The 26,492-nt window shown below is 39.6% G+C and overlaps 1 protein-coding gene across 3 annotated transcripts in view; it reads right to left on the bottom strand.

The window, feature by feature from the left end:
- nphp4 (nephronophthisis 4) overlaps positions 1 to 26,492 on the bottom strand; it is a 173,745-nt gene that overhangs the window by 9,486 nt on the left and 137,767 nt on the right. For all 3 annotated transcript variants that reach the window (XM_013910278.1, XM_005730733.1, XM_005730732.1), the window contains exons 19-26: positions 21,446 to 21,580; positions 19,124 to 19,323; positions 17,478 to 17,683; positions 9,052 to 9,241; positions 8,291 to 8,374; positions 2,895 to 3,051; positions 2,283 to 2,353; positions 1,385 to 1,470 (exon numbers count right to left, since the gene is read on the bottom strand). In XM_013910278.1, the coding sequence (XP_013765732.1) occupies positions 1,385 to 1,470; positions 2,283 to 2,353; positions 2,895 to 3,051; positions 8,291 to 8,374; positions 9,052 to 9,241; positions 17,478 to 17,683; positions 19,124 to 19,323; positions 21,446 to 21,580 (1,129 nt within the window). The remainder of the gene's footprint in view (positions 1 to 1,384; positions 1,471 to 2,282; positions 2,354 to 2,894; positions 3,052 to 8,290; positions 8,375 to 9,051; positions 9,242 to 17,477; positions 17,684 to 19,123; positions 19,324 to 21,445; positions 21,581 to 26,492) is intronic.

The following is a 26,492-nucleotide window of genomic DNA, read 5'->3' as shown; positions in this document are numbered from 1 at the left end:
TTAATAAGCAGAGCCATCAACATCATCCTCACACTGCTGAGATGAAAGGAATTCAGTCTCAGTGGCCCTAGCTGACTCAGAGTGGGAGGCGATGCAGTCACCTACTCAGGTCTGCTCTGAGACAACAGCTCTCATAAAGCGTTTGTGGTTATTTGGAATAGGATTCAAGTGATATGGGGTTTTGAGGGCAAACACGTCATCTGGAGGGTTGAAGCTAAAATATTTTCACAGTGATATCGTCAGATATTTTTTTTAAATGTTAGAAATCAAATCCAGATCAAATTCACAAATGTATTTGCGTGTAATTTGCTGGTAATCGGGTTGGCTGCTCGACACTTGGGTGAAAAATTTAAAAAATGCTCAACCACTAATGCAAGGGGGCCAAATGACTGTGTTACAGCACTTGGGACTGGTTTATACTGCAGTATTAGAGGACAGTATTAGACATGAAATGAAGAAGCAATGTGTCTTCTGCAATATATTTTATTAGTAAAATAAATTAGCTATACAGTATGTGTTCTTCTTGATGGAAGCACGTTGTAATATAAAGATTCTAAACCACAGATGTCAAACTAATCTTACATCGAGGGCCACACACGGCCTACTTTGATCTTAAGTGGGCCGGACGAATGAGCCTTTGTGTCAGCAAAAAGACGTTTAACTACACATTTAATCCCTGAGATATCTTATCATAAGACAACAAAGTGCAGGTTCTGGTAGCTAATGTTTTCTCAATGAACCAAAAATATAATGTTTCATTTCTGCCATTTAATTGTTTATACTGTATATTACTTTATGCACGGCTGAAAATTTTTCCAAAGCTGTCCAGAGGATCAGATTGGAGTCTTTGCTGAGCCAATTCTGGCCCCTGGTCCTTATGTTTGACACTCCTGTTCTAAACATAACCATTAGTACCATTAGTAGTGCTATGCACATATCTGTGGTTAGGATTGTATATTGTGTGAAAGAGTGCATGTGAATGAGCATATGCATGATGCAATCCATCATTTCCACTAAGTGACAGAGGAAAATGAGGAAAACAATGAAATCATGTGAAACGAGGCAAAATGCTTTTATATTCATGTCCTCAGAGTTAAACGACAGCTCTCTGATATTTAATAGAAAACAAGTATTTGTATATCACATTAAAAACAAGGTGTGCATAATCCTGATGGAGATTAGGCAAACTGGACGATGGACTGTGGAACTGCAGGCAGCCAGAGCATGAAACCTCAGTCTGATTAGTTAATTGATTCAAGCCTGCATGAACAATTTAATTATTGCAAAGATGAATGCTTCTTCAGGCTAAGCTCTGTGCGCGCGCGTGTGTGTGTGTGTGTGTGTGTGTGTGTGTGTGTGTGTCTGGCCAGTAAATAATACATACGTGAAAACCATTACAAAGAACATTTTTATGTGTGGACTGGGACTCCCTGGCACTTTCAAGTACACATCTTGAGGTTCTCCTGGTGCCTACAGATAGAAACAGATAAAAGGTGGAAGAGTAGAGGGGAATAAAAGGCAAAAATAAAAAAGACCCCACATTGGCACTACAATAGTGTAAAGGCACGACACAAGGGCAAGCCTTTTCTTCTATCAAAAGAGCTTGTAATCTATCAAAAATGAGCTAGAGTTCTGTCCTGATTACGTTTTGTAAAAAAGAGACAAACATGTCAGAAGGAAGCTCAAAGAATTAGACTTTATGTTGAATCCAATTCTTCAAACAGAACTGGCTGATGATGGTTTTGTGACATTTTGAGATGAGATGATGAGATGAGATGGCCTTTATCCTCACACTGTCAGTATGCAGTAGCTTGATTTGTTGAAGTCTCTGAGATAATGATGCAGACATATGTTTGCCTTTGACCTGCTTATTTTCCAATGTGTAAATATTAGATTGTATACCTATAGGATACTTACCTTGTAGTTTCCTGTGTTAGCACTTAACAATATTTACCTGAGGATTACATGACAACCTAATAAGAGGTTGTTGTTGTTTGTGTGTGTCTTTATGGTTTCACTCCAATTCAGTGATGTCAGTTTGATGTGATTGCTGTGAATGAAGCCATTAAAGGAGCAAGCACGCTCACTTTAATGGCTCTTGAAAAGAAGTTTGGCTGGCTGTTTATCTATGCGGTCACACTCAGGGAGGACAACACACAAAGAGACCAGTGCAGCTAGAATAAAGTGCTTTCCCTCCCAAACAGTTATCAGTTCAGTAATTAACCCTGTTAATATTTGTATGTTAATTGCAGAAGGAATTAAATCCAATGTCATTCACTCACCAGCATCCTTGTTTGGCAGATGATGTTAGGGTCACTGCAGCGCACAGAAACATGAGCATCTGGGTTGATAGCTGGTTTTCCCAACAAGAGGCAGGAAAAAACAAATATAAGATCAATTTACTATTTACTATAAATTGTTTTTATTATAGTTCAGAACATCAAGCCAGTCATAAAAGCCAATCAAACATTTTCTTGATTTTAAACTTTTATTTCTTGCTTTTCATTTCCTGCTCTGCATCCAGATACTTCTCTCTTCTTATTACCCTTTTTGTTGACAGAAACTGCACTGATATTGAAAAGTTGTTTCTGTTGATATTTAGTAAAAACATAATAAAGTGAAGGCAGAATACATTACTCATTCCCATTTCCCACATAAGCTGTCAAAATTGTTTTCGCCTTGTGCGTGTGAACATGTGATTCACATTTATGCTCACACAGGAGAGTAAGTCAGTATGAGAACTGAATGTATATTTTAATCTTCATTTGATATATTGATTAAAACTGGAATATATGCAAATGACTAATTTAAGCACAGTTCAGAAAGCAAGAAATATGAGTTGAAGGACGAGGAATACTTGGCTCATGGGGGATAGCCAGGGTAATCTGTACAACCTGCAGGGTCGTGCCAGACTGGCAGGCGGATGGCCTTTTTAAGGAAACAGAGCTCGGGGTGGTAAAGTCGGAAAGTCTGGTCAACGACATGGGGCGTTGGCTCCACATTCACTTGGCAGATGGCCATTGGCTTTCCATCTTCTGCTTTGAAAGTAACCTGTGGAGATAAAGTGAAAATTCAGCATTATTAGCAGCATGTCACTTCCTCACCTGATAGTCTGATATTCAGTGCATTAAAACAGGTTTTGCATCATAAGGTAGTTTAAAATTCATTAGAAGCTTCAAGTTACTACCTCGCATTGCAAATACATTACATGCATGGTAAGTTGTGCAGTTTGACCAGAGGGGTTTCTGGAAATTTAAAGAAGGTATCCAGTACTGGAAACAAAAAAAACTACACGTAGAAAAACTTTGGTAAAACAAATCTGTGTAGCAGGAATACATATCTTTCATCTATCGCGTTCTAGTGTTTAGAGGTAAATCTAAAAGTAAACAACTGAAGTTTTGGAAAGTTCACTAGTAGTTGTGTAAGTCAAAGTTAACCAGGCTACAGCAAATACTTTCAACATAATCATTTTCTCTTCCAAACAAGATTAGTTAAATAGACTGATTTAAAACCTCTAGGGCTCCTGCGCTGCCAGATTTCTTACTGGAATTAATAGCCAGGTCGTGTATACTAGGTAGTAACAGCACAAACTGGTTTCATTAGTTCAACAGGGCTTTTTCCTCCTGATTTCTCTCTGTGTGCTATGTTTTCTTCCTGAAGCAGTTCATTTCTAAACAACATATACAGGCTTTTTAAAAACAGCCTTGGGGAAACTTTATATGAAAATTCACCAGAGAGTATTATGATGATGGAGAAAGCTGTACACTAGAATATAAAAGTTGCTTGCAATCTGACTGCTGAAACCCCCACAGACTGACTGAATGTGCTTTGAAGATTGCTGCATTAACATAGCCCCCAGGAGTTGTTTGAATCAACACAAATGTGTTCATACACATGTAGTCATTCTGCACGGTTATATATGATAACTGGCATATACATCAGAGCGGCATATGAAAACACACTGGAATTGCTCATTTCTGCTCACAAAGCGTCATATTTTAGGAAAACTAGTGTGTGCTGCTGTGACTTCACTGTCGGAGACAGTTTCTGCTATAGCTGCCGGACCACAAACTGTAGGTCTGATAATCCAACCATCTATTCTCTTAACCACTTATCCAGTTCAGAGACAGTAGAGTCATATGACAAGAGGAGGGTACAGTCTTTGTATTTGTCACACTTAAGTGTTTCATATCATCAAACAATAATATCAGACAAAGATAACCTGAATAAATGCAAAATTCAGTTTTAAAGGATGATGTCATTTATTAAGAGAAAAAAAGTTATCCAACCCTACCTGGCCCTTTGTGAAAAGGTAATTGCCCATAAACCTAAAGAGTGGTTCTTGGCAGGAAGAACTGCAATCGAACATTTATGATAACCGGTAATGAGTCTTTTACATCTCTGTGGAGGAATTTTGGCCCAACTCTTCTTTGCAGAATTGTTTTAATTCAGCCACGTTGAAGGATTTTCAAGCATGAACAGCCTGTTTAAGAACACTCAAAAACACTTCAATCTGATTTTAATCAGGACTACGCCACTTAAAAACCTTCATTTTAGTTTTTTAGGTCCAATCAGAGGTGGACTTGTATACTTGAGCTGCAGGGCATGAACAGAGAGCAGAGAGCAAAATTCATGGTTCCATCAATTACAACAAGGCGTCCTGAAGCAGCAAAGCAGGTCCAGGCCATCACACTACCACCACCATGTTTGACTGTTGGTATGGCATTTCTTTTGTGCTCTTTTTATGAAATTCTGTGTTAGTTTTTTGCCAGATGTAATGATGTGCAAACCTTCCAAAAGTTCAGCTTTTGTCTGATTACTCTATTAGTTCCCAAAAGTCTTGGAGATCATCAAGATTTTCTTTTCGGTCAGCAGTTTTCACCTTTAACTCTTCCATGGAAGCCATTTTTGCACAGTCTCTTTCTTATTGTTGAATCATGAACTCTATCTTAACTGAGAAAAATGAGGTCTGCTGCTCTTTAGATGTTGTTCTTGGTTATTTTGTGACCTCCTGGATGAGCTGTAGATGAGCTCTTGAGGTAAAGGAAGATTTACCACTGCTCTGAGTTATCTCTATCTGTGGCTAATGGCTCTCACCGTGGATCACCGGAGTCCCATAATGTCTGTCATTGACATCTATCAGATCTATCAGTCTATCTGAAAGACTGATAGATCTGATAGATTTGTCGACTTTGTTGCAAAGATTTCCATTTCTGAAAGGTTATAAACCATCCTGATATTTTTAGCCAACCTCTACCACAAAATAAGGTCGGGTGATTGAAAGAACTTGAATAGCACAAGCCAAATATTTTGATCAATAACTGTTAAGTGATTACTGAATTCAGTCACAATAATGTGTTACATTCTAATGCATCACCCCAGGTAACAACTAAAAACTTTTAAAAAATGGTTTCTGTCCCACCTCCTGCATTCCCACCTGCTGTGCTAGAATTAAAAAAAAGATTACAAAATAAATAAATAAATAAAGGAACACTACAGCAACTGATTAAAACAGACTCAAATTTCAGCTACGAGGAATGCCCTACACTCTGAAGTTAACTTCCCACAATCTGGTCATTAAACACACAGCAGCTGTCCAAATCGTTGATGCGTCAGATTTGCAGGCTAATGCTGACCTACAAGAGCGGCCCATATCTGGCTCTGGTGATGTGTGCTGACTGACAGCCGTGCCAAAGCTGGCATCCTGACAGCGCTGCTGTTGGGACTTGTCAGTTTTAGCGGGACACAGATTTGATCCAGACCCGACCTCTTTGACCTCCTGACAGGATTTTTGCTCAGAGCAGCAGTGCTGACACCGGCACACAATACGCACAAACTGCAGGCAGACACACACACGCACGCTTGGCAGACTGGCAAATATTTCATCAGCTTGTGCAATGTGAGAGCTTCTGGGTACTGTACTCTACACCAACAACAGGATTATTGTAAGGTCCTGCAGGTTAGCGAGAGGTGATGAATATATTGTTTTTCAGCACATTCAGGCTACATTCCAATAACGTTAGATTTAAGCTCCAGTATTTAACAAGAAGCCTTAAGTTTTGTTTTAATGAATTCCATAAGAAACAGCATTTAATTTTAGTGACAACTGCAGCACAAAGAATATTCTTTCACGTGGTGATATGGAGGACTTATCTATAGTACAGCCCAACAAGCCTGTTCACAGTGTTTCTCCCTCCTCTAACCGTCTTACATATTATAAACAGCTGAATAAGTTCTTAATACTGTCAAATAACTTCAGAGTAATACTGTATATGCATGGTTCATTTAAAGTAGATTAACCAGACGTGTCAAGCTGTCGTCTAGCCTGGGATAGTTTAACTCTCCACCCTGACATTTGCCAGTTGGAGAAGATAAACAATGTTCAGTAAGATAAAAGTGATTTTCAGCATATAATTTTGCTTGACAATTTTGTCTGGCTAGCGTAACTTTTTTAATAGTCGACACTTCAAAGTGTTCTTTGTGTCTGTGCTGTGACTGTGCAGGAAAGAATAGGAGAGGAGAGGAGGGAGGAGGCGGTGCACTGCCACTCCTCAGAGAGTTGTCTGGGAGTGCGGGTACAGTGGATGTTGTTAGACTTTGGGATCTAGCAGGAGGTTAACCCAACTAAACTGCAATCACAAGTAGAGATGGCACGATACCACTTTTTTATGTTCAATACCAATACCATAAATTTGGATATCGGCCGATACCGATATAAATCCGATATAGTGTGTTTTTTAATTAAAACTGTTTTTTTAATATCTTGCTGCATTTTGTATAAGTTCAAATTCCAGTTTAAAAAAACAAGCAAACACTAAAGCTATTCTGTTATACCTGTATGCAAAAAATACACTGCACCCAAAATATTTCATAGTTCAGCAATACTGATCAATCTAATAAACTTAAACCTACTCCATCCTCCCTATTCTGGTATTTTAAAGAGTAAGCAACCTAATTCATAGGGTTGCAAACTCCCAGCAAAAAAATAAAAATAAAAATAAGGAACCACCCCCCACCCTCCACCTCATGATGCTTAATCGACGTAATCAACTTTAATTTGATGCAGTGTGAAAAGAAAAATGCACAGAAATAAATTATTTTTCAAGAATTCTTAAATAGATTCAACATCTTTCTTCTACAGAACTGCAGACTGCACACATGGTACCTTCCCAAAGGCAAAAGTACTAGCTTACTAGGGTATATTAGACTTAATAGTTACTATATACAGTAATGGACTTCTATACATTTTACATCAGATTAAAACTTTGGGTGTAAGATTGAGATAATTCATTATTAAAAACTAGACATTTTAAATGAGAATAAGAAAAGTATGTCTTTGTTCCCCCTTTTCCCTGTTCATGCCCTATCAGCCCCCCTGGCTAAACTTTGCTAGATCCACCCCTGCACAGTTACCAGCCGTCAGCTAAGTAGAAAAAGATCGTGGTGTACAAAGTAATATTAAATAAATTCTAACAACAGATTATCAATCTTAAACGTGCTGCTGTTGGTCAGCCGCTGGTTTCCTCTTTCTGGCGCGAAGTGGGCGATAAACAAACAAGAGAGACGGACTGACAGAAAAGCCGATCAGCTGATCATTGATCAGTTTCATGATTGAAGTAGCAGCAGGAGAGGGAGGGAGAGAGAAGAGGCAGTCGCTCCATATATCGGTTGGCAAGCTTAACGCTGGAATGCTTCACAAACATTTAGAGATTACACACTTGCTTTACTTCTCTCTGGGATAACTTTGGGATGAAATGCCAGTTTGGTAGCGAGGCACCAAATGCTGAACCAGACAACAGATCTCGCATGCCACCGCCGCTCTATCACGTGACGCACACTGCTCGGTTATTAGCCGAGTTACGCCATGTCGCAAGTTATGTGAGCTGCTTTTTTGATATTTAATGGATCGGATTACATTTTTTATTTCTCTCCGATATCCGATCCAGTAATTTAGGTCAGTATCGGACCGATACCGATACTTAATATCAGATCGGTACATCTCTAATCACAAGCTTTATAATATATGTCGCGTTTAAGGCACTTTCATCTTTCTCAGCTCACCTGAATCAAATGATCAGTTTATATAGCCAAATATGGGAAAAAGTGTAGATCTCAGTTCTAAAGCTTGCGTTACGGCAGAGAAACATTTACATTAAAGTGCAAAGTGAAGAGCAGATGCACTCTGCACTTTAAATTCAGCCTGAAGAAAAACAAATCAGGGACTGAGAGGCAAAAGACTTCAGATATATAATATAAAAATGGTTTAAAGCATAAGTAACACATTCTGTACCTTGATAGTTTTGGCAGCAATAATATTGGACAGATTCTTCTTGGCCACCTGGGAACCTCTGGCTGTAGCCTTCAGGCTTGGTCCCTGTGAGGATTTGATAAGAAGCCCACATTTGTTATCAAAAATGAACATCTACCCCAAAAAAAACATAGCAAAAGAGCACAAAGAAAAATTGCATTTGCACATCCAGTAAGAAAACTGTATACAATCACGATAAGCAGAATATAACCAAAGGGTTTAAAAACTACCTTCATCTAGAAGAAGATAAGAGCGCAGCCAATCTAAATGACATTTATTTTGAACTGTACTTCTGGCATCAAATTAACTACAAAGACTGGGTTGGTTTTATGTGTGTAAAACGTGCCCTTGAAATAGGTCGGCTTTGGTTACAGAAACCTTGAGGTGTACTGACATTTATACGACTGTTACATAAACTTTCATCATGCTCCACCTCTTACTCCCATTTTTTTTAAATGACATGAGATCAGTATATGAAAGAAGATTTTTTTATAGGTTCACACAAGTTACTTTGATCGTTCATCTGTAGTGATAAAAATGTGGTGACTGCTTCTTACTGTAAGACAAATCTAAACATTTAAAGGACTCAAGAAAAACAACTGAGTAAAAAAAATATATCTAATTTTGTCTAACATCCTGCAGCCAGAAATAGTTACCAATCCAAGAATGTGGTTTTTCCTTACAGAGCAAGTTCACACTTTATAAAACATGCTGTGAGAGTGCACCTTTATTCTGCACCATACCTGAAGGGCCATGGTGTGGTCGCAGAGGAAGCTTTGGTATTTCAGGGGCACGTGGAGGCTCTCTTTGGGCCGGAGGTAAACCCTAGGACCTGGAGCACCCTGCTCCGAGTGGAACATGTTTTCCTCCAGCGGGGTAGGAGTTCGGGTTAGCGCTTTGAAGTAACGCCACTCCTCAGTGTTTGTGATGACACTGGATGAAAAGATTAAAGGCCACAATTGAGATGAAAGGAGGCTCTTACATATTTTTAAAGAGATCCATCAGGGGATCAGAGCTGGACTTGTTACGTGGACAAGATCCCTCATTGCAGAATACAACAGCGTTTATTACAAGCTATGACGAGATTGTGCCGAGAGGAATATAGAAGAATAAACCCTATGCTGAAGATTCAACTAAAATCAGGCGCAAAAAATTAATGTAGAGAAGAAGAAGCATTAAGTTGTCATTTGATTGTATATTTAGAGTCAACCGCCATCACTTTTTAAACTATTGTAATTATTGTATTTTTTAATTATTGAAGTAAATGTCTCATCTAGATAAAGCCGTCTTTTTCAAGAGTGGCCAGACCAAGCGATTGGAGAGCATTGTAACAACCACCCACAAATCCCACAGCACACAAGTGAAGCAATATCCAGTTCGTAGAGATCGGAAGATCGAGGTCACAACAGTGACAGACCAAGAATACAAATTTTTCAATCCTTAAAAAAACTGACTTCAAGCCCCCAATAATACTCCACTCTGACAATTTTATGTCCTTCTGTAGATTATTCTAGGTGACAGGGGAAATATATTTATAGTGGAACTAATATGCTCATTTCCAGCTCCATAATTTTTGTCTTGGATTGAACAAGAATAGCTTTGCATGATTCATAGTTTCCCCCAGAAAAGCTAAATTTATCTAAAGCCAGGCCCTGGGGCAGTCCTTCATTTTAACGACAATTTAGCTTTACCATTAAGATCACACTCCCTTTAAGCCAGATTTGTTCTGATTGGCTGCCCCTTGCAAACAGAAGGTCCAAACAGCACGCGGTTGGTTCAAGAGCTGTGTGCCTGAGATGACCATATTAGGCATATCTGCTCTCAGTGACGTATTACAGAGATAGAAATAATAATTTAAAAAAAATTCCTTAAACAGAGTGCTTAGATAAGTACGAAAACTTTGGGGAACAGAGCGTGCATGCATATATGCTAGCATAATGATCTGAGACTCGTTTCAAGGCAAAAGTAAAAAAGAGAGAGAAGAACCAAAGATCCTTTACATACTGACCGCACCGTTAAGACACCTATTTGCATATAAATCCCACAGAGCACTAAACGTTCACCCCCCTTCACTTTCTGAGCTAAACAGAAAAAATAATACTGACCTCTCAAACTTACAACCTGAATCTCGCAATGTAAATTTCACTGCAGTGCAAGTGACCAAAATTTCACGGCCAAGAGTTACACCGCTTGCACACAATTCGTTGCTTTTAATTATCAACAGTAGACAGGGGGAAAGGTGTACAGGGGTCAGTGAAAGTCTCCCTTCTACTCCTCAACAAATGGATTTCCAGGGAGAAAAGTCAGGCGCAGATAACACATTCCAACCAAGAGAAGTCTGCCTCTACGCTTTCCTCTTCCCTTGAATGCAAAAATTCCACACACAAATGCATAAAGAGGAGTGCTGGTTTAAACTTCAAAGGTTTCAAGCCACGGGCATGGAGAGGGAAATGTCTCTCAATAGGAGAGTGAGTTTATGAATTTTTCAGGGCCCCACCTCGCTAACATTAAGGAGAGATGCAACAGGCTATTCTATGAAAATTATTTGGCTATTCCCACCTGTGCACTTGAAATAAAGGATTTTGCCTCCGGCTCATCCCGGCAGTGTTTGTCCACCTGAGCCTCAAACAAAGACCACAGGCTGATAACGCCTTTAAAAAAAATAGAAAAATGGAATGAGGTAATGAGGAAAAACAGGTTGAGAGTAAAAAGGGAGAAGGAATAAAACGACGACGATAATTAAAAGGACAGCAGGAGAGAAGGCTCGAGAAAGCAGAGAGGAACATGGATAATGACAGCGTGAAAAGTAATGAGATAGAAAGCAGTTGGATGAAGCAGAATTCTTTCTGTCTCTGTTAGCCACCAGTCTTGGCTCACGCTGGGCTCTGTGAGGCCAAGTGTGAAAAGTAGCCATGAAAATGGATGGCAACAGGTAGCAAACCTTTCCTCCACGTCAAGAGGAGCCTCTGGGCTTGAAACCACTGCAAACATCAAAGCCACAGCTAGCCTAGCCTGCCACTAAGTACTCTCCTTTCAAAGTCTGACGCTCAAATTTCGGTGAAAGGTTAAACTTGTTTTTTTCTTGTTTGCTCCTGCAGAACAAAGAGCTGACCCGGGGACCGGTTTACATTTTCAAGAAAACTCCTTGTCAATTATTTGGCCACAATATAAACAAGGAAGTAGGTGCAGAGTAACTCCAGTGCAATGGCCAAACTGCAATTCATAGAGTGCGGGAAAACACGGTCATTCAGGCCAGTGTTGTTGTTTTTGTACACCTTCCGTCCCTTTAAAGACACTAAAGAGGACTACTGTGAGTAATACTTAACCTCACAGTTAAGGAAAACTGTATTGGCTGTTATATACATTAAACAGTATATGGGTAAAAGATGAGGGCACCAATTCTTTGTAATTTGTCACCAAACTATATTTCATCCATGAAGCTTTCCTGGAGCATTTAAAGTTTGTGATTACTTCCAGCATCTGGTTCACCTTATATTAATGTGTCTTGTTTTTTATGTCCTAATTCCTGTGTATAGGAAGTGTATACAGTGTATACATTTGTGTTAGCCTATGACAGGCTGTTATTTGTACTGAAGACAAATCATACTAACACAATGAATGCAGCAATACTAACTATACAGATTACTTTCTAAGAACCGTCATCCTAAAAGAGCAGCTTGTGGGAAAGGTGGTTTTTTTTTTGTGTGAACAAAGAGTTTAAGATCTGTCAAAGAAAACAAATTTATCAATCAGATTTCCGTTTCCAAATAACATTAACTTGCAACAAAACTATGTGACAGTCCAGTATTTCCTGCAACATGTTAAAGAACACAAAAGACTGAAATGAACCCAGTTAATATTGATTTTATATAAATTTCCCTCTTGTGTCTGTGGAAACAGCATTCACATGTACATTACAATAATCCATATCACAGCGCTGCTTATCTATGATTAAATACCAGTTTTATAAAATGAAAATGTGTCATTAGCAGTGCCTTGCATAGTGCACTATGCATTTGTTTCATAAAAAGGGGCTGCAGGAAAAGCGCATCCAATGCTGGCGCTTGCTCGTTAATTTACACATTTCAGGGCTCTTGGTAGAGGTGACAGACGGTTTGGTGTAAAGTGTCACACCGTCTCATCAAGAAATGAATAAACTAACAGGGTGCTAAGCCAGCAAGAGGACAGATGCAGGGATTGATGACTCTCAATTAGACCTGCTAGGCCCGGTGGCCGGGCTAATGCCATAATGAGTCATCCAGAGCGCACTGCAGCATTTGTTGATCAACGTGATATATCCTAATCCAAGCTCAGGCATGAGCAGAATCACTAACAAAAGACTCAAAGAGAGGGGGGATTAACTATGATGCTAACTGAAGGAAACAAACACCAGAATGGGTGATTCAGGAAACATCAGCCATAATGGCTGCTATGGGCAGATTAAAGAAGGTATTTAGCATCTCTCGAACATAATGTGTGCCTCTGTGTCAAGGACAAGTGATTGTGCTGTGGAAGGAATAAAAATATTATTTTTTCATGGCCAGTCATGAAATTACGCAACATTGTTTGTTACACCCAGAAATATGGTGGTGTTCTGTGGTCTAGACATACACTAAAGTCAAAGCCAGTCCCCTTAATTAGAGATTGACTGAGATAGGATTTTTAAGACCAAATGAAGGTGTCATTCTAAACAGCATCATGGCAATGTAAAAATGCCACTGATGCAACAATTAGTAGTAAAATTCCTGTCCTTTTAACTTTAAACTTTCTTGATATTCCTCAGTCAGCTGTAACCATAACTGCAGGGCAAAGTGGAAGCATTCGAGGCTAAAAACAGGACTCCTGTAATAGTAAAGTGCTGATTGTTGTTAAGATCTTATCTTATGTTAATGTTTTTCACAGCTATATTTAGAAATGATCTCAACATCTATCAAACATTTACCATAGAAACCAGTGGTGTGAATGATGTCACTGTTATCTTACTGTAACAAAGCAGATGATCGTCAGTGTGAGAGATTATTCTCTCATCCCTCAATCTTCCAAGAATTACAAGTTACAAGTTATCCACTGCAGTATATATAACTATGTCAGTGCATCATAATACTGTAGATCTGTTGAAGTGACTGCACGTACTGTAGGTCAGACTTGTGCTGTGCTGAATGTAACTCAGGAGAACCTGTTGAGATTTGGGTGATTAGGGTGTGTAATTAGACATGAAGTCAACACATTCAAATACTGTCAGAGTTTTGGAAAGGAGAAGTTGAAAGGTGCTTACGTACATGAAAAACTGTGAAATGTTAAAACATAATGTAGTGCACTACACTGAAAACTTTAGATTTTTAACTTTTTTGATAAAACAACTGAAATGTGGTCAGAAAAATGGGTTCTTTTTTCTCCGGCAGAACACAGACACTGGCAGAGATCATCATTATGTATAATTAGCAAATGTAGTAATGTGGAGACCTGGTCGATGTTAAGTTATGTAAAACAGAGCACCTGCGTGAGATTCACACAATAGGGTTGAAATTGCAAAAAGCAGAAAGGAGGGGTGGCAACAAGTGCCCAGCAAATTAAACACATAAGCATCTTAATAATGAAATTAATTATCTTTAATACATTTTAGGACAGTTCAGCAAACACTGTTAATATAATTATAATAACTTCGTCAGACTAAAGTGCCTGCAGTACCTCTGAAAGTAAAGAGTCAAGCCAAAAAGTCTTTATAATCATGCAATGCTCATCTTATTATCATTGCAATAATCACATCCCATGTCTTGTGCAAAAGACTGCCCATTATTTAATCTTGCTTATAATGAATAATCCAGCTAACCTTACTGATATATTACTGTGGCCAACAATGCAGCAACTGCTCCAAACTTCACCCCAAACCGGAAGCAACTGGATCAGGCTAACATGATAATGCATGTACAGAGAATGCCCACTGATGTAAAAAACCCAATTTCAAGTCCTAAAAATGTAATAGATGAAAACCCGCACACCAGCACACACCTACACGTACATGCATCATTTCAAATCAGTGAGCAATATGTGACTCAGACCTGCAAAAAATACACAGTCACACAATCAAACCTCTTCATGAATTTATCACATAATCTTCCCATTGTTGACGTATCACCCTTTTAGAAGCATATTTACACATATAACTGTGTATATACCTAATTAACAACAGCTTTTGGATGATGAGATTCTTAATCATTCTTAAAACATTTCGAGTTGCATCACAATTTGGTTGCTTTAAATTTCTTCACAGGAAACAATTTTCAGATTTAGGTTCACGTATTGTTTAGGAGGTTTTTCTCCCCCAACTACATAAGAAATAAATGTCTTAAAATGCTTCATAAGCAACACGAGCTTTTATGAAACATATAAAGAGGGTAAGCATGCAATCATGTTTTGTTTCGTACATTAACAGATGATCTTGATAAAGATAGTCAAATCAGAAACATGGCAGCCAGCAGCTGTCATAGTTTTTCTTTTCTGCCTTTATTTCTTTCATGTAGTCATTCATTCAGTCTGGTTTTCATCTTCCTATGAAACCATCTTCTCCCTCTTCAGACTCGCCACTCTCACCTGCCCTGCTTTCCTGCCTGCATCACCTGATCTTCCCTGGCCTCTAATCACCAGGAGCCACTTCACTAATCAACCCTGCAGGATATATACCCTAAGCTCGCAACTGCTACTCTGCCAGATTGCTTCTGTGCTCTTTGCCGTTGCTTTCCAGAAAACTTTTTTGCACCTCATGCCTTACCTGCTTTTAGGACCTTGTTATTTTTGAAGTAAAGCTTGCTTTTTCCCCCCACTTTTACATCCTGCTCTGGTTTCATTGTAACTAAACTATCTTTGGCAGTATCTACTGCAAAAAAAATCATAACACTTGTGAAATTTGCTCTCACCTCAAAATGATCAAGTGGTATTTTGGCACATTACAAGCACTGTAAGGTATCCGAAACCATGCAAGATTTGATTAATGTTTGCAAAATCTAAAGTCCTCATTTTGTCTGATGTGTTAGAAGCAAGAAAAATGGACGAGCATAAGAATTTGAGTTTGAAGAGCAAAGGCTGGCCTGTGTGGTCCGATCCAGCAGACGAGCTACTGTTGCTCAAATTGCCAAAAAAGTTAATGTTGGCTGTCAGAAAGATGCCAGAATTTACAGTGAATCACGGTTTATTCCCACCCACCTCACCACTCTAAACTGTGTTCTAAATAACCCTAATCACTCAGGCCACTAACACAGAGACTCTACACTCAGACATGTCCTGTTGCATTGCTTCCAAGCACTTTGTTCTCCAATGTGTGCCTTTCTCTTGTTTTGTATATATTCTTCTTAGCTGTACATATTTCTTTTGTTTGCTACTTATTCCTGCTGTCTTACTATTTATATTTTACTTTTGCACGGAGCATGGGGCACCTATTTCGTTGTTGAAGTACACGACAATAAAGGTCTGTTCCATTCTATTCTATGTTGCGTATTGGGTTGCATAGCTGCAGACCAGTCCGGGTGCCCATGCTGATGCCAGTCCAACAGCACAAGCACCAACAATGGGCACATGACCATCAAAACTGGACCACAGAGCAATGAAAGAAGGTGGTCTGGTCTGACGAATCATGTTTTCTTTTGCATCATGTGGATGGCCAAGTTTGTGCAGTATGGGAATAAGGCAAGCCATCGGATGCAGTGTGATACTTTGGGCAGTGTTCTGCTGGCAAACCTTGGGTCTTGCCGTCCATGTGGATGTTACTTTGACACACACCACCTACCTAAGCATTACCAGAGAGCATGCACACCCTTTCATGGAAACAGTATTCTCTTATGTCTGTGGCATCTTTCAGCAGGATAATGTTCCCTGCCACAAAGTAAAAGAATGGCTTGAGAAGCAAAATGAGATTGAGGTGTTGACTTAGTCTCCAAATTCACATGATCTCAATCCAGTCGAGCATCTGTGGGACGTGCTGGATAAAACAAGTCTGATCCATGGAGTTCCCACCTCTCAACTAAAAGGATCTATTGCTAACATCTTGGTGCCAGATACCACAGGACACCTTCAGGTGCCAGTGGAGATGCATCGACAGATGAAGGCTGTTTTGGCACAGTAGAAGGACCAATGCAATATTGAGCAGGTGGTCATAATTTTATGCCGGATAGGTATAATTTGTAGACACAGATTAAAGCCGTTGTTTGAGGAAAAAAAGTTTCAATTTAAAAAAAGCAAAAATCATATTTTTTATCAAACTGTCCCGGTTTTGTGCATGCTTGTTCATGGTGCATTATGCATGGTTTAAATAACTTAACACTTAAATAACTCAAGTCATCATTAATGCCATGAGTGTCAGCTGTAATTTTCATACCATGGCAAGTAAAAATGTGTGCTGAAAAAAAGACATTAAAAATAATAATTTGAACCACACTGATAGTTGAAAAATATTACCAAGACAAAGACAATCACAAGTCTATGAAAAGAGTGTAGGGATGGCATTTGCAATTAATTACGCCCTAATGATGATAATATGAAGGAATAAGGATTCAGCACACCACTTGTTACCTTTTATACACAACAGACTTGAAGCCATCAATTAAGATTTTTAAAAAGGGTGTAGAAGGCCATCTTCTTTCTTCCTCTTTGTTAATGATGGCTCATATCTCAAATTTTTCTGCCCTCACCACGTGGTAATAACGGCAGTATCTGATACTAATGCTGATGACGTAAATGTTTAAGGGATAGGTGGATAGCCTAAATGTGTGTACCCTTTTGGATGGGATGTGTTTCACAGTGAGGAGTGTCAAGTGTGAACACAAAGCATCATTTCCTAAAGCAGCATGAAAATAGGTTCCAAAAACATCATCTCCAGAGCTTTACTGTCACCTACGGAAACACATTCAGAAAGTGTGAACACAGTTTCACGGTGGAGCAAGGCTATAGTTTGATAATCGAAAACACATACAGTATAGAAAACACATGTTCACAGTTGGTGTGCTAGAACAGGGGCAAACCTATAAACTTGTAAAATCCATTTAATTTTAAAGATTGAAACACGAGCTTTTTGGTCTATGAGAGTGGGAAATATAATTATGGCAGCACATAAAGGGTTAAAAATAGGACATTAGTCTGACACCACCTCACAGACAGCTCACAGTTTACAGGATCTCACCTTAGCTCAGGGTCATCGCTGTGAATGGTGACCGTCTGTGGCACATTAAATGGATTCTTAAGGACAAACTCCATGTACTCTGCAGAGCCCAGGCTAGCATAAAGCAGGTGCTGGGTGGTGATGGCCTGGCTCAGCATGTTGGCGATGCTCTCTGCTTTGCTCTTGGCTTCACTGGGATTGGCCAGCTGGGCTTTTTTAGACTGAGCCTGTTACCAAAGAAAAATAGCAAAAGGCTAAAAAACAATTCAGCACTCGGCTGCAAACTACCATAATTATTACCAACGCAGTTGACAGAGAGGGACTTCATTTTTGATCTACCTTGCGTGCTGAAGTTTGCATACACATCATTTTTGTTAAAAAGAAATATCCTAACCAACATAAGGTGTACTCACTCACTTTACCTAAATTTTTGCACAGTTTAAAGTCTCCCAACTCTTTACACTGACTTTTGCATTATCCCAGATCACAGCAGTCATTTTGAGTCCAATGTTACCATAACTGATGACATTTAAAAAATGATCCCAAGGTTGCAGTAAAACAGAGTTTTTAAACATGACATTTCTGATAAGAAAGAAAAGAACGCTCGACTGAATAGCCTATGATTACATGTCATAGATGTGTACAAGCTTTAAAGAATGCTTTCAGAGCAGGCAAACATTCCTTTGGAGCCAATGACCTTTTCAAAATCAGTTTATATTTTCTTAAGCGAAATGAGATAGATCCAGACTTTTATCAGTGCTATAACACTGAGAACTGATCATTGTAATTGATGTTTATTCTCAAACATTAAACTGGTAAAAAAAAAAAAAAATTCCAAAGCTGATGGAAAAGATGTTTTTTTCATCCCTGACAAATATGCCATTATAAATTTTATGTAAACACTTTTATAAAGCTCATAATGCCCGTTAGTAAATTGGTCCAAAAAAATAAATTAAAGACCTGAACTTCAGCTTCAAAGTCATGGTGACAAAGCTAAGTGCGTGCCAAAACACAATATTGAAATTTTCCACGGGTTTAGTCCTCTAAAATGATCCCCAGCATCAACCTGGTCAAATGACGGTTGAGCCCAGAAAGAAAGTTAAATCCAAATTGAATTTGAAGAAAGAACTCAAAAAATATGGTTCCAGTGACGCGAACAGGATTGAGTTATATTCCAAATTGTAATAGCTGTTACAAAGCTGTGAAACAAGCAGATCACAAGGTCTTACCACAAGAAGAAAAAGCCTGCACCCATGGGTGAAAAAAATGCAAGTTGTCACAAACAGTTAGTTAAAGTCAAGTTCTTCTAACAAAGACATCATGATGTTAAATGTCTTCATTATGGACCTAGGATGTTAAAGCTGCATTAAAGATGACTTAACAGTTCCAACCATCCCTTAAGACTATGCTCATGACAAGTGTCATATCAGTCTTGTGTATGTGTTACAACCTATCCTGACAGCGTGCCCTTTAACCTCTTGTGCTTTTGTGACTGTGAGGAGAACTCTGAGACATGTTTCGGAGCAAGAAAGCAGGCTGTTGCTGTGCCTCTTGTCTTTCTCAGATATCAGTGAAGAAGACTCAGAGGGACAGATTATTGTAGCTCAGCTTTAGATAGGAGCTATTTTTGGCTTACTGTGGACTTAAAGTGCAATGTTTGACCTCACCGCAACCTTTGCCGTTTTAGCATCTTCGCTGGCCTCCCTCTCGCGCACTGCAGCCATGCACTTCAGCTTTCGGTCACTGTCATCGGGTTTGTTTAGGCTGTTCTCCTTGGGCACGACACCGTCAGCTCTGATCCCGCGTCGGAACAATGGCACCCGATCCTCATTTATCGGCAGTCTGTCTGCTTGTGCAGTGTTCCTCGCTGTGAAGTAGAAACAAGCTGCAATCATGAATATATTTACTGAACAGAGTGGAGTCTAATCTCTTAGCCATTTTGACCATATGTTCTAAAAACCCTCCAAATGTCCACAAGAGAGAAGCGCTGACAAATTAAAGTATTGTTGGAACACAAGAAAGAACAGCTTGTTTACAGAAAACAGTCCAGTCAAACAACTGGCACCGCTACAACTGGGCCAAAGCCCTGCTGCTGGGAAAACAAACTCACTCTCTCCTCCTAAATTATCTTTCACCTCCACGGTTATGTGTACTCTTCAAGGACTAAAACACCTAATTAAAATATCAAATTCATCTACCAGTCACCAAATAATCCATCCTCATTTGGACTGGATCATGCAAATTACCCGACTGTTTACACGAGAATTTGCCTAATCCTGCACTTTGAATAACACTCAGACATTAACAAACTTTAAGTGAGAGCTGCTTAAACCATATTTTTGTTATCTAGAACAGCTTTACTCTTCCAACATTCGGTTTGGAGCCAAGTGATGGAGCTCACATCACAGCAATGGGAAGATAAACCCAGACTGACTGAAATTGGCCACAAATCTTAAACAGAAATGGGCTGTTTTCAGTGCGGAGAAAAAAAGCAAGTAGTACATCAGGAAGTGAGGGTGAGAGATGGGGAGACCGAGCGGGGAAAAAGAGAGAATGACAGAAAGAAGACATGAGGTTTATGTAAAGTAGTTTATTTAAGCTCTTCAAGAATATTACCTATGGTAATTGGAATGCATCAGACATTAGACTTGGATTAATTCCTTAAGCATTCTCTGAAAACTATTCTTCTGCTTTATTTTGTACTCCTTGTAATGCTTCGGGTTTTGCATTGCATTTGTTGTTAGATATACATCACCTCACTGGTCATAGTGCCTCTGAAATTACTTGTATTTGCTGTGTCACTTTGATAAGTAACAGCCTGATGGGATATCTGACTCCCTTTCTGTTTTCTACTCCCACTATCACTGTTCTTCTCTGAACCAGTATCATTATCAAAGAGGCACTGGCCTGACAGTCACCTAACCTGATAGTGTCCAGCTATACTGGTTCCTTCACAACCACGGGCAGGCAGAAGTGGGACAGGGATGGTGAGATACACACACACACACACACACACACACACACACACACAGCACAGCACAGTGCAGCTGCTCTGTTCACAGGTGCTTACTGTTAACTGGCTGACTGGACTCCAGTGAAAGCAATTATTGCGCTGAAAGTGTTTAAATGGCACAAGAAGGTGGAGAAGAGGAAAGAGTTCAATTTAGGAGAGACAAGAGGAGTCGGAGAGGTTGCGGTAGTTAGAGAGGTGCGATATAGGTAAGACTGTGAGCAAGCAGTGAACAGACTGTGTTTGCACAGTAACAAGAGCTGTGAATACATGATTGCAACAGTTTGTGGAATACATGTTAGGCGAACCTGTTCATGAATTAATTATGAAACATATTTTATATACACAACATGTTTGCTGCTACCTCCAAACGCATTAGAGTGTCTTTGTGTATCAGTATGTGGTGTGCACGAAGCAAATGTTTTAAGAAGTGTGATGAAATTCTTTATACTATTCTAAGCAACTGGCTGATTTGCAGCTTGCTTTTAATCTGTTTTTTATCCGTGTGTGCGTGCGCGCGTGTGTGTGTGCCAGTCATTCACATTTGAGGACAAATTTAGGAATCACATACCAGTTGACTCGTGATGGTTTGTGTAATTGAGGAAAAAATTGGTTTCCCCAGTGTGTTTCTGCCTTTACTTGGAGTGTGCATACACACACACACACACACACACACACACACACATAAAACACAAACAGGACTGTGGCTAGCCACCAGAGACGCTTCTGTAAGCTCAATTAGTTTGAAAATTGAGTGGTTCTGTGGTGCAGCCAAGAGAGAATGTGAAATAGATCTGGTTGAGCTGATCAAGGCACAAACATGGTCACTGCCAAAATAAAAGACACTAATTACTCTGTGGCATAAAATACTCAGTAACCTACATGTGCTTAGACATGCACAGAACTCTAAACAGAGAAAAACAGGAAGAAAAAAACAAACAAAAGCAAAATGCGGTGTGTTGTGGAATAAAATGCTTGCCATTGAGCTGGAGGATGTTCCTGCTGGACAGACTTCCTCCTCTGAAACCGCTGGTGACTTCACAAGGCGTGATGATATGCAAGAGAGACTGCATCACGTCTGCTGGCCTCTTTCTGCCAGAGTCTGCAGGGCACCCTTTAGGACAAACAGCAGCTTTTAGTTCTATATACTGACATACGAAACACCTTTGAAAGAACTTTGATTCAGTAACTCTAACTAGCAACCCAGTTATTAACTAAAAAAGGAGGGCTGTACAGTCATTGTGAGACCAGCTCCATCTGTGCTGACCTTCACCTTCACTATTATCTCTTACATTTTTAACACTTGCTTTATCTACTGTCATGGCATTCACATGGCATTGTGTACATACACTGTTTTTCAATTTATTATGCAACAGTGAAACAACTATACATAACAACTGTTTCAATGAAAGTTTTAGGTTTAAAAAAACATATTTCAACTGATATCTCGGTTCTTATGTAACATAGGAACCCAGAAATACCTTTTTGAACACCTGAAACATAGAGTATATAGTGCAATGTCTTGCAAGAGGCATGAAAGTATAACATCAATATTTTGCAAAAGCTGACAAGATACTATCAACCTCTGAAAATCTCCAGATGAATTTGGCAACACTGGTGAGATTAAGGCTTATTAAATAAAGCTCAAATAAATCAGAATTATAGGAATTAAAGGAGTACAGAACAAGTCACTATTTAGCAGCAAACGGTTGTATGAGACTGCTGTAGTGTCTCTGGATTGCTGAGAACCTCTCAAGGCAGGATCCTCCACAGTCTGGCAGCTGTGCAGAAAGCTGCAGTTATGTCATCCTTAGCCAAAGCTCATAAAGGGAGATTTTTGCTCAAAAGTCATCTGGCTCTGAAATACAGAAAGATTGCATGATACTTTCCAAGAGATGGAGCTCTGAATATTTTGAGATACGCTACTCTGTCCAGTCAAATGATGTAGATGTTTTTGGAGTGGCCGCGTCGATCCCAGATCCCAGTCACAGACAATGATGTTAAAATGCCCAAGTTTATAAAGAAAAAACTGTTTGTGTTAATTTTGTTTGTGTTAACTCTTAATTACCTCTTCAAAACTACTGTAAGGGTGGTGTTTAATTAAGGTATTAAAGCTAAAGTTGTGCCTTATTGGTGGTATGGTCTGTTTGAATGACAGGTGGATGCTGACACAGGCCATTAGCTGCCTGCTAGCTGTCACCTCCACTAATTTGACACATTGAACTGAACCCCCTGATAACATATGTGGTGTTGCTTAGCACTAATCAGCAGGTATCTGTGTCTGTGCAACACACCCATACTGTCCATCTTTTACAAACTCTCTATGATTCAACCTGGTGATTTGCTACTGTGTATAAAACGAAATGTCATTAGTGCTGCAGCATCAGGGTACACTCATTAACTCCCTCTATGAAGTATTTTGTCAGACAGCGTGTTACATTTCATGTCTGTCACTTTTCATTTAGCATTTATTTGAGCTAGTTGTGGCATTCTTTTTTTTTTTTAATAATTGCATCATTATTTCGACATTGTGCTTTAAATTTTTAGTATTACATAAAATGTCACAGCAGCAGTAGGAAACATTTCCACCATTATGTTTATTGCTGCAAGCAAGCATAGTTCATCTCTGTCCTGCTGAAAAGCAAGCTTTGGCTGGTTGGGGTATGCATACAACAGGCTGTGTATAGAAGAGATTAGCATTGTGTTTACACTCACATTCTTCTCCTTTGCGCAACAAATTCAACGTAAAATGCATCTCCACCCTTTAAAAGTTGTTGTGTTTGTCCCATATCGCCAAGAGCTGGGATATAGTAAATAAAATAACGGTCCTCCTCGTGAATAACCTTCGTTCACTGCACAAAAAACTGTGCCAATAAAGAAACTTACTCGAGATATCTCACAATACTACAAAAGCTACAATAACAGTGACTTGCAGATAAGGCTACTGCAATTTTTCTCCAACATTTAAGATGTACTGCACACTTTGTTTATGAAGTCAATATTTTATCAGTCAAGTTTTTTTTAATGCTACAATAACAATTTTGGAGATTTTCTTTTCTTTGTTTTCAGTTAATCACATGTTATGTGCTTAGAACTGTATCAGGAGCACAACAAAGGCATGCAAGCACAGTCATCTCTTATTGTTTCTCTGGAGGCTAAAAAGAAAGGTCTGAGGACATATCCTCTATGTTTACGATAAAACAACGACGAACAGATTTAAGTTTTCTTTAAAGTCACACGCAAAACAACGCATTTTTCACTGCCGGCGCTGCCAAAGTGAAAACATTCCAGTGACAGTTGAGGGAAGATCAATACATGCAGACAAGCCTACAGTGGTAATTAGTGGCCTGAAATTGCCAGAAAGGTCTGGACACAAAAAGCTGGCAACACGATGCTGATGGATGGGTTTGTTGGCCTCTGTCTGGTTTGGCTGAGTGCTGGGTGTCAGTGATGAAGTAAGACACTTGAACACAGAGCAGTTAAATATCACCTGGAACTATCTGCCAGTATTTCTGGAATGGGGACTGGCCACAGATTTACACAACCTTATTCTAAAGAATTCTTAGATAAAGAAAAAAAAAGATCTCTCACTGTATTAGTCTTGTCATCACATCCGTTCTATGTTCAGGATAGTTTGAATAGCTCAGTTGACAGTTTGGAAAAAACAGTCCCGGGAGTATTCAACCTGCTGTAATTGTGTCCCCTTTTTGTTTCCAGGATGGCAAAAACATAACTTTTCCCTCTTTTTAACAGGCAAGTGGATAAATAAGTGCTTCATGGTGCGCGTGTAGCAGGACACTGAATGATGGTCAATATTACAGTTTCTCTAAACATTAATTCATCTAGTGCAGAGCCCCTGCAGTATAGCAGCCACGGGAAAGGCTTGTTTACACCTTTGAATGGTGCTTCACACACAAAATGCCCGCTAAGGGAAGTGACGGGTAATTGCACAGAGTCCCAACCAAAACCTACGACCCGCCTTCCTAAGAGCATTTTTAAATACCACAGGTCAAATAGTCTTTTACAGGTACAGGCCTCCACTTGGAAACAGTTAGCTACAATTTACAACACTTGACTGAAGAAGCAAGTCAAATTAAAAGTTTGCAACTGCTTAAATTACAGTGCACTTTGACACGTGCGCTCCCATCACTCCCCTCAGTTTCCAGGCTTTGAGCTGCTTAATTGTATCATAAGAAGTATAGTGTAGTATTTTCTGAGAGGCTGCGGGATACATAATCCAGGATGCTTTCATATGAAATATGGTGAGTGCAGCAATTAAGTGGCTTTACTGCCCAGAACTGACACCTCTGTTAGCTTATAAGAGTTTTACAAGGGTGTGCCAGAAGTACCCTCCAACTCTTTTAGAGGCCAACTTCTTCATCAGCAATCTGATAATAGGCGGCAGCTAAATGAGTAATGGGGAGCTGGTATTGCCATGCAAACAGACACAGACAGCGTAGCTCTGCAGATTAATGGGTGAGGTGTCTGCCGTCCCAATGCGTTCTTCTCATCATCCATCACCTTTCCCTGGCCACACGACTTAGCCAAATGTATTTGTTTTCAGCAGTGTTTCCCAAATATTACAGTAAAGACGTCATCATCATCACCATCACATCATCATCTACGATCAGTTACGCAGCTGTGTAGAGCTCCTTCCCAAAACCTTCATTATGGACCCTTTGTTTATGTCAAGAATGGCTTTGCTGATCGACAGAATTACACAATAAACCATCAAGAAAGTGATAAGATGAACACCGAGTGCTACATGTCTATAATAAAACAAATGGACTGATGATGAACCCAATTATGATCCTCTGATTTAATCATTCAGTCATTTTAATTAATTGGCTATCGCTACAACCATCATTAAGCCCAACAGATAATACCTACTTAAGTGCGTCTTCTGGTTGACGTGGGTGTCGTATTATCTTTTTTTCCTACCTGCTGAATCACAGTGGCAGATTGTTAAGACAGAGCTCGCGGTCCTCAGTACTTAATTACAACGTGATACTCCAGGTTTGTGCTGCAGACAGAAAGTCAGCACAGCGTCTGCTGCTTCACGTTGTCTGTATGGAGGAGAGTAATTGTGAACAAAGTGCCAGGGGGCTGAACTCTATCAAATTTATTGACTGCCTCTCGCTGTTGCATGACAATAACCCTTCTCTGGAGTAACCCACCTGCCCGCCCTCATTGCTCTGCTGGCAGTTCTAGAGGTTAAGGCCACAACAAACCACTGATTTACTGGGCCCCAGAACAAATGGGAGCAAGCACCAAGGGGGTTTCAAAGTAGCCTGCAATATTCGATTTCTTCTGCCTCCCCGTTCCAGGCCACTGACCTTTCAGAATAAGCAGATATTCTCTAACCTCAAGGCTAAAAGCAAGGCATATGAAGTCAGCCGACTACAAGAGCCTTTAATGAGCAGATATACTGTTTGTGCGCCCCCGAGGGAAGTCACCTATAGCTAAACTAATTGTTAGGTAAATTTCCCGGATATTTTGTTTCACTTGTGCCAGCTTCGGGCAGAAATCTCTCGACTTGTTCCTGCTGTAGCAAACGGTCTCTCCAGGGCTTATCAGGCGGGTGCAGATGAGGAGCACTGTGGTCTGGAGAAGGTTCTAATCTGTCTTCTCTACTGTGCTGAAGCAGATACATGCTGTCGGTTTGTGTATGATGTGTTGGGAGAGATGTGTGTATATGAGGACTACTTAAAGGGACGCCAACAGAACGTACGAGTTGGAGAGAAAGGATCTAGCCACGACACAGTCAGCAAAACTAGTTTTCATCAAAAGGCTTTCTTTTCTGTCACATATGGGCTGTTTTAGTGTTGGCAAATATTACTGTCATTTCAGAGTGGATTAAAAAAGCACCTCCTATTTCGACTTTTTCTTTGGCAATGTAAGCAGTTTTACCTTTTTATGAGTCAAATAAGGTAGAATTGGAGAAGCTGTTAAATAAACACACACATTTGGGATCGGGCACCGAAACAAATCTGTGTGAAATCTGAACTAATGACAACTTTTAAATA

Source organism: Pundamilia nyererei, unplaced genomic scaffold, assembly GCF_000239375.1.
Source record: "Pundamilia nyererei isolate P.nyererei 1_Seehausen unplaced genomic scaffold, PunNye1.0 scaffold00039, whole genome shotgun sequence".
Taxonomy (NCBI): Eukaryota; Metazoa; Chordata; class Actinopteri; order Cichliformes; family Cichlidae; genus Pundamilia; species Pundamilia nyererei.
This window is presented reverse-complemented; position numbering and strand designations above follow the sequence as displayed.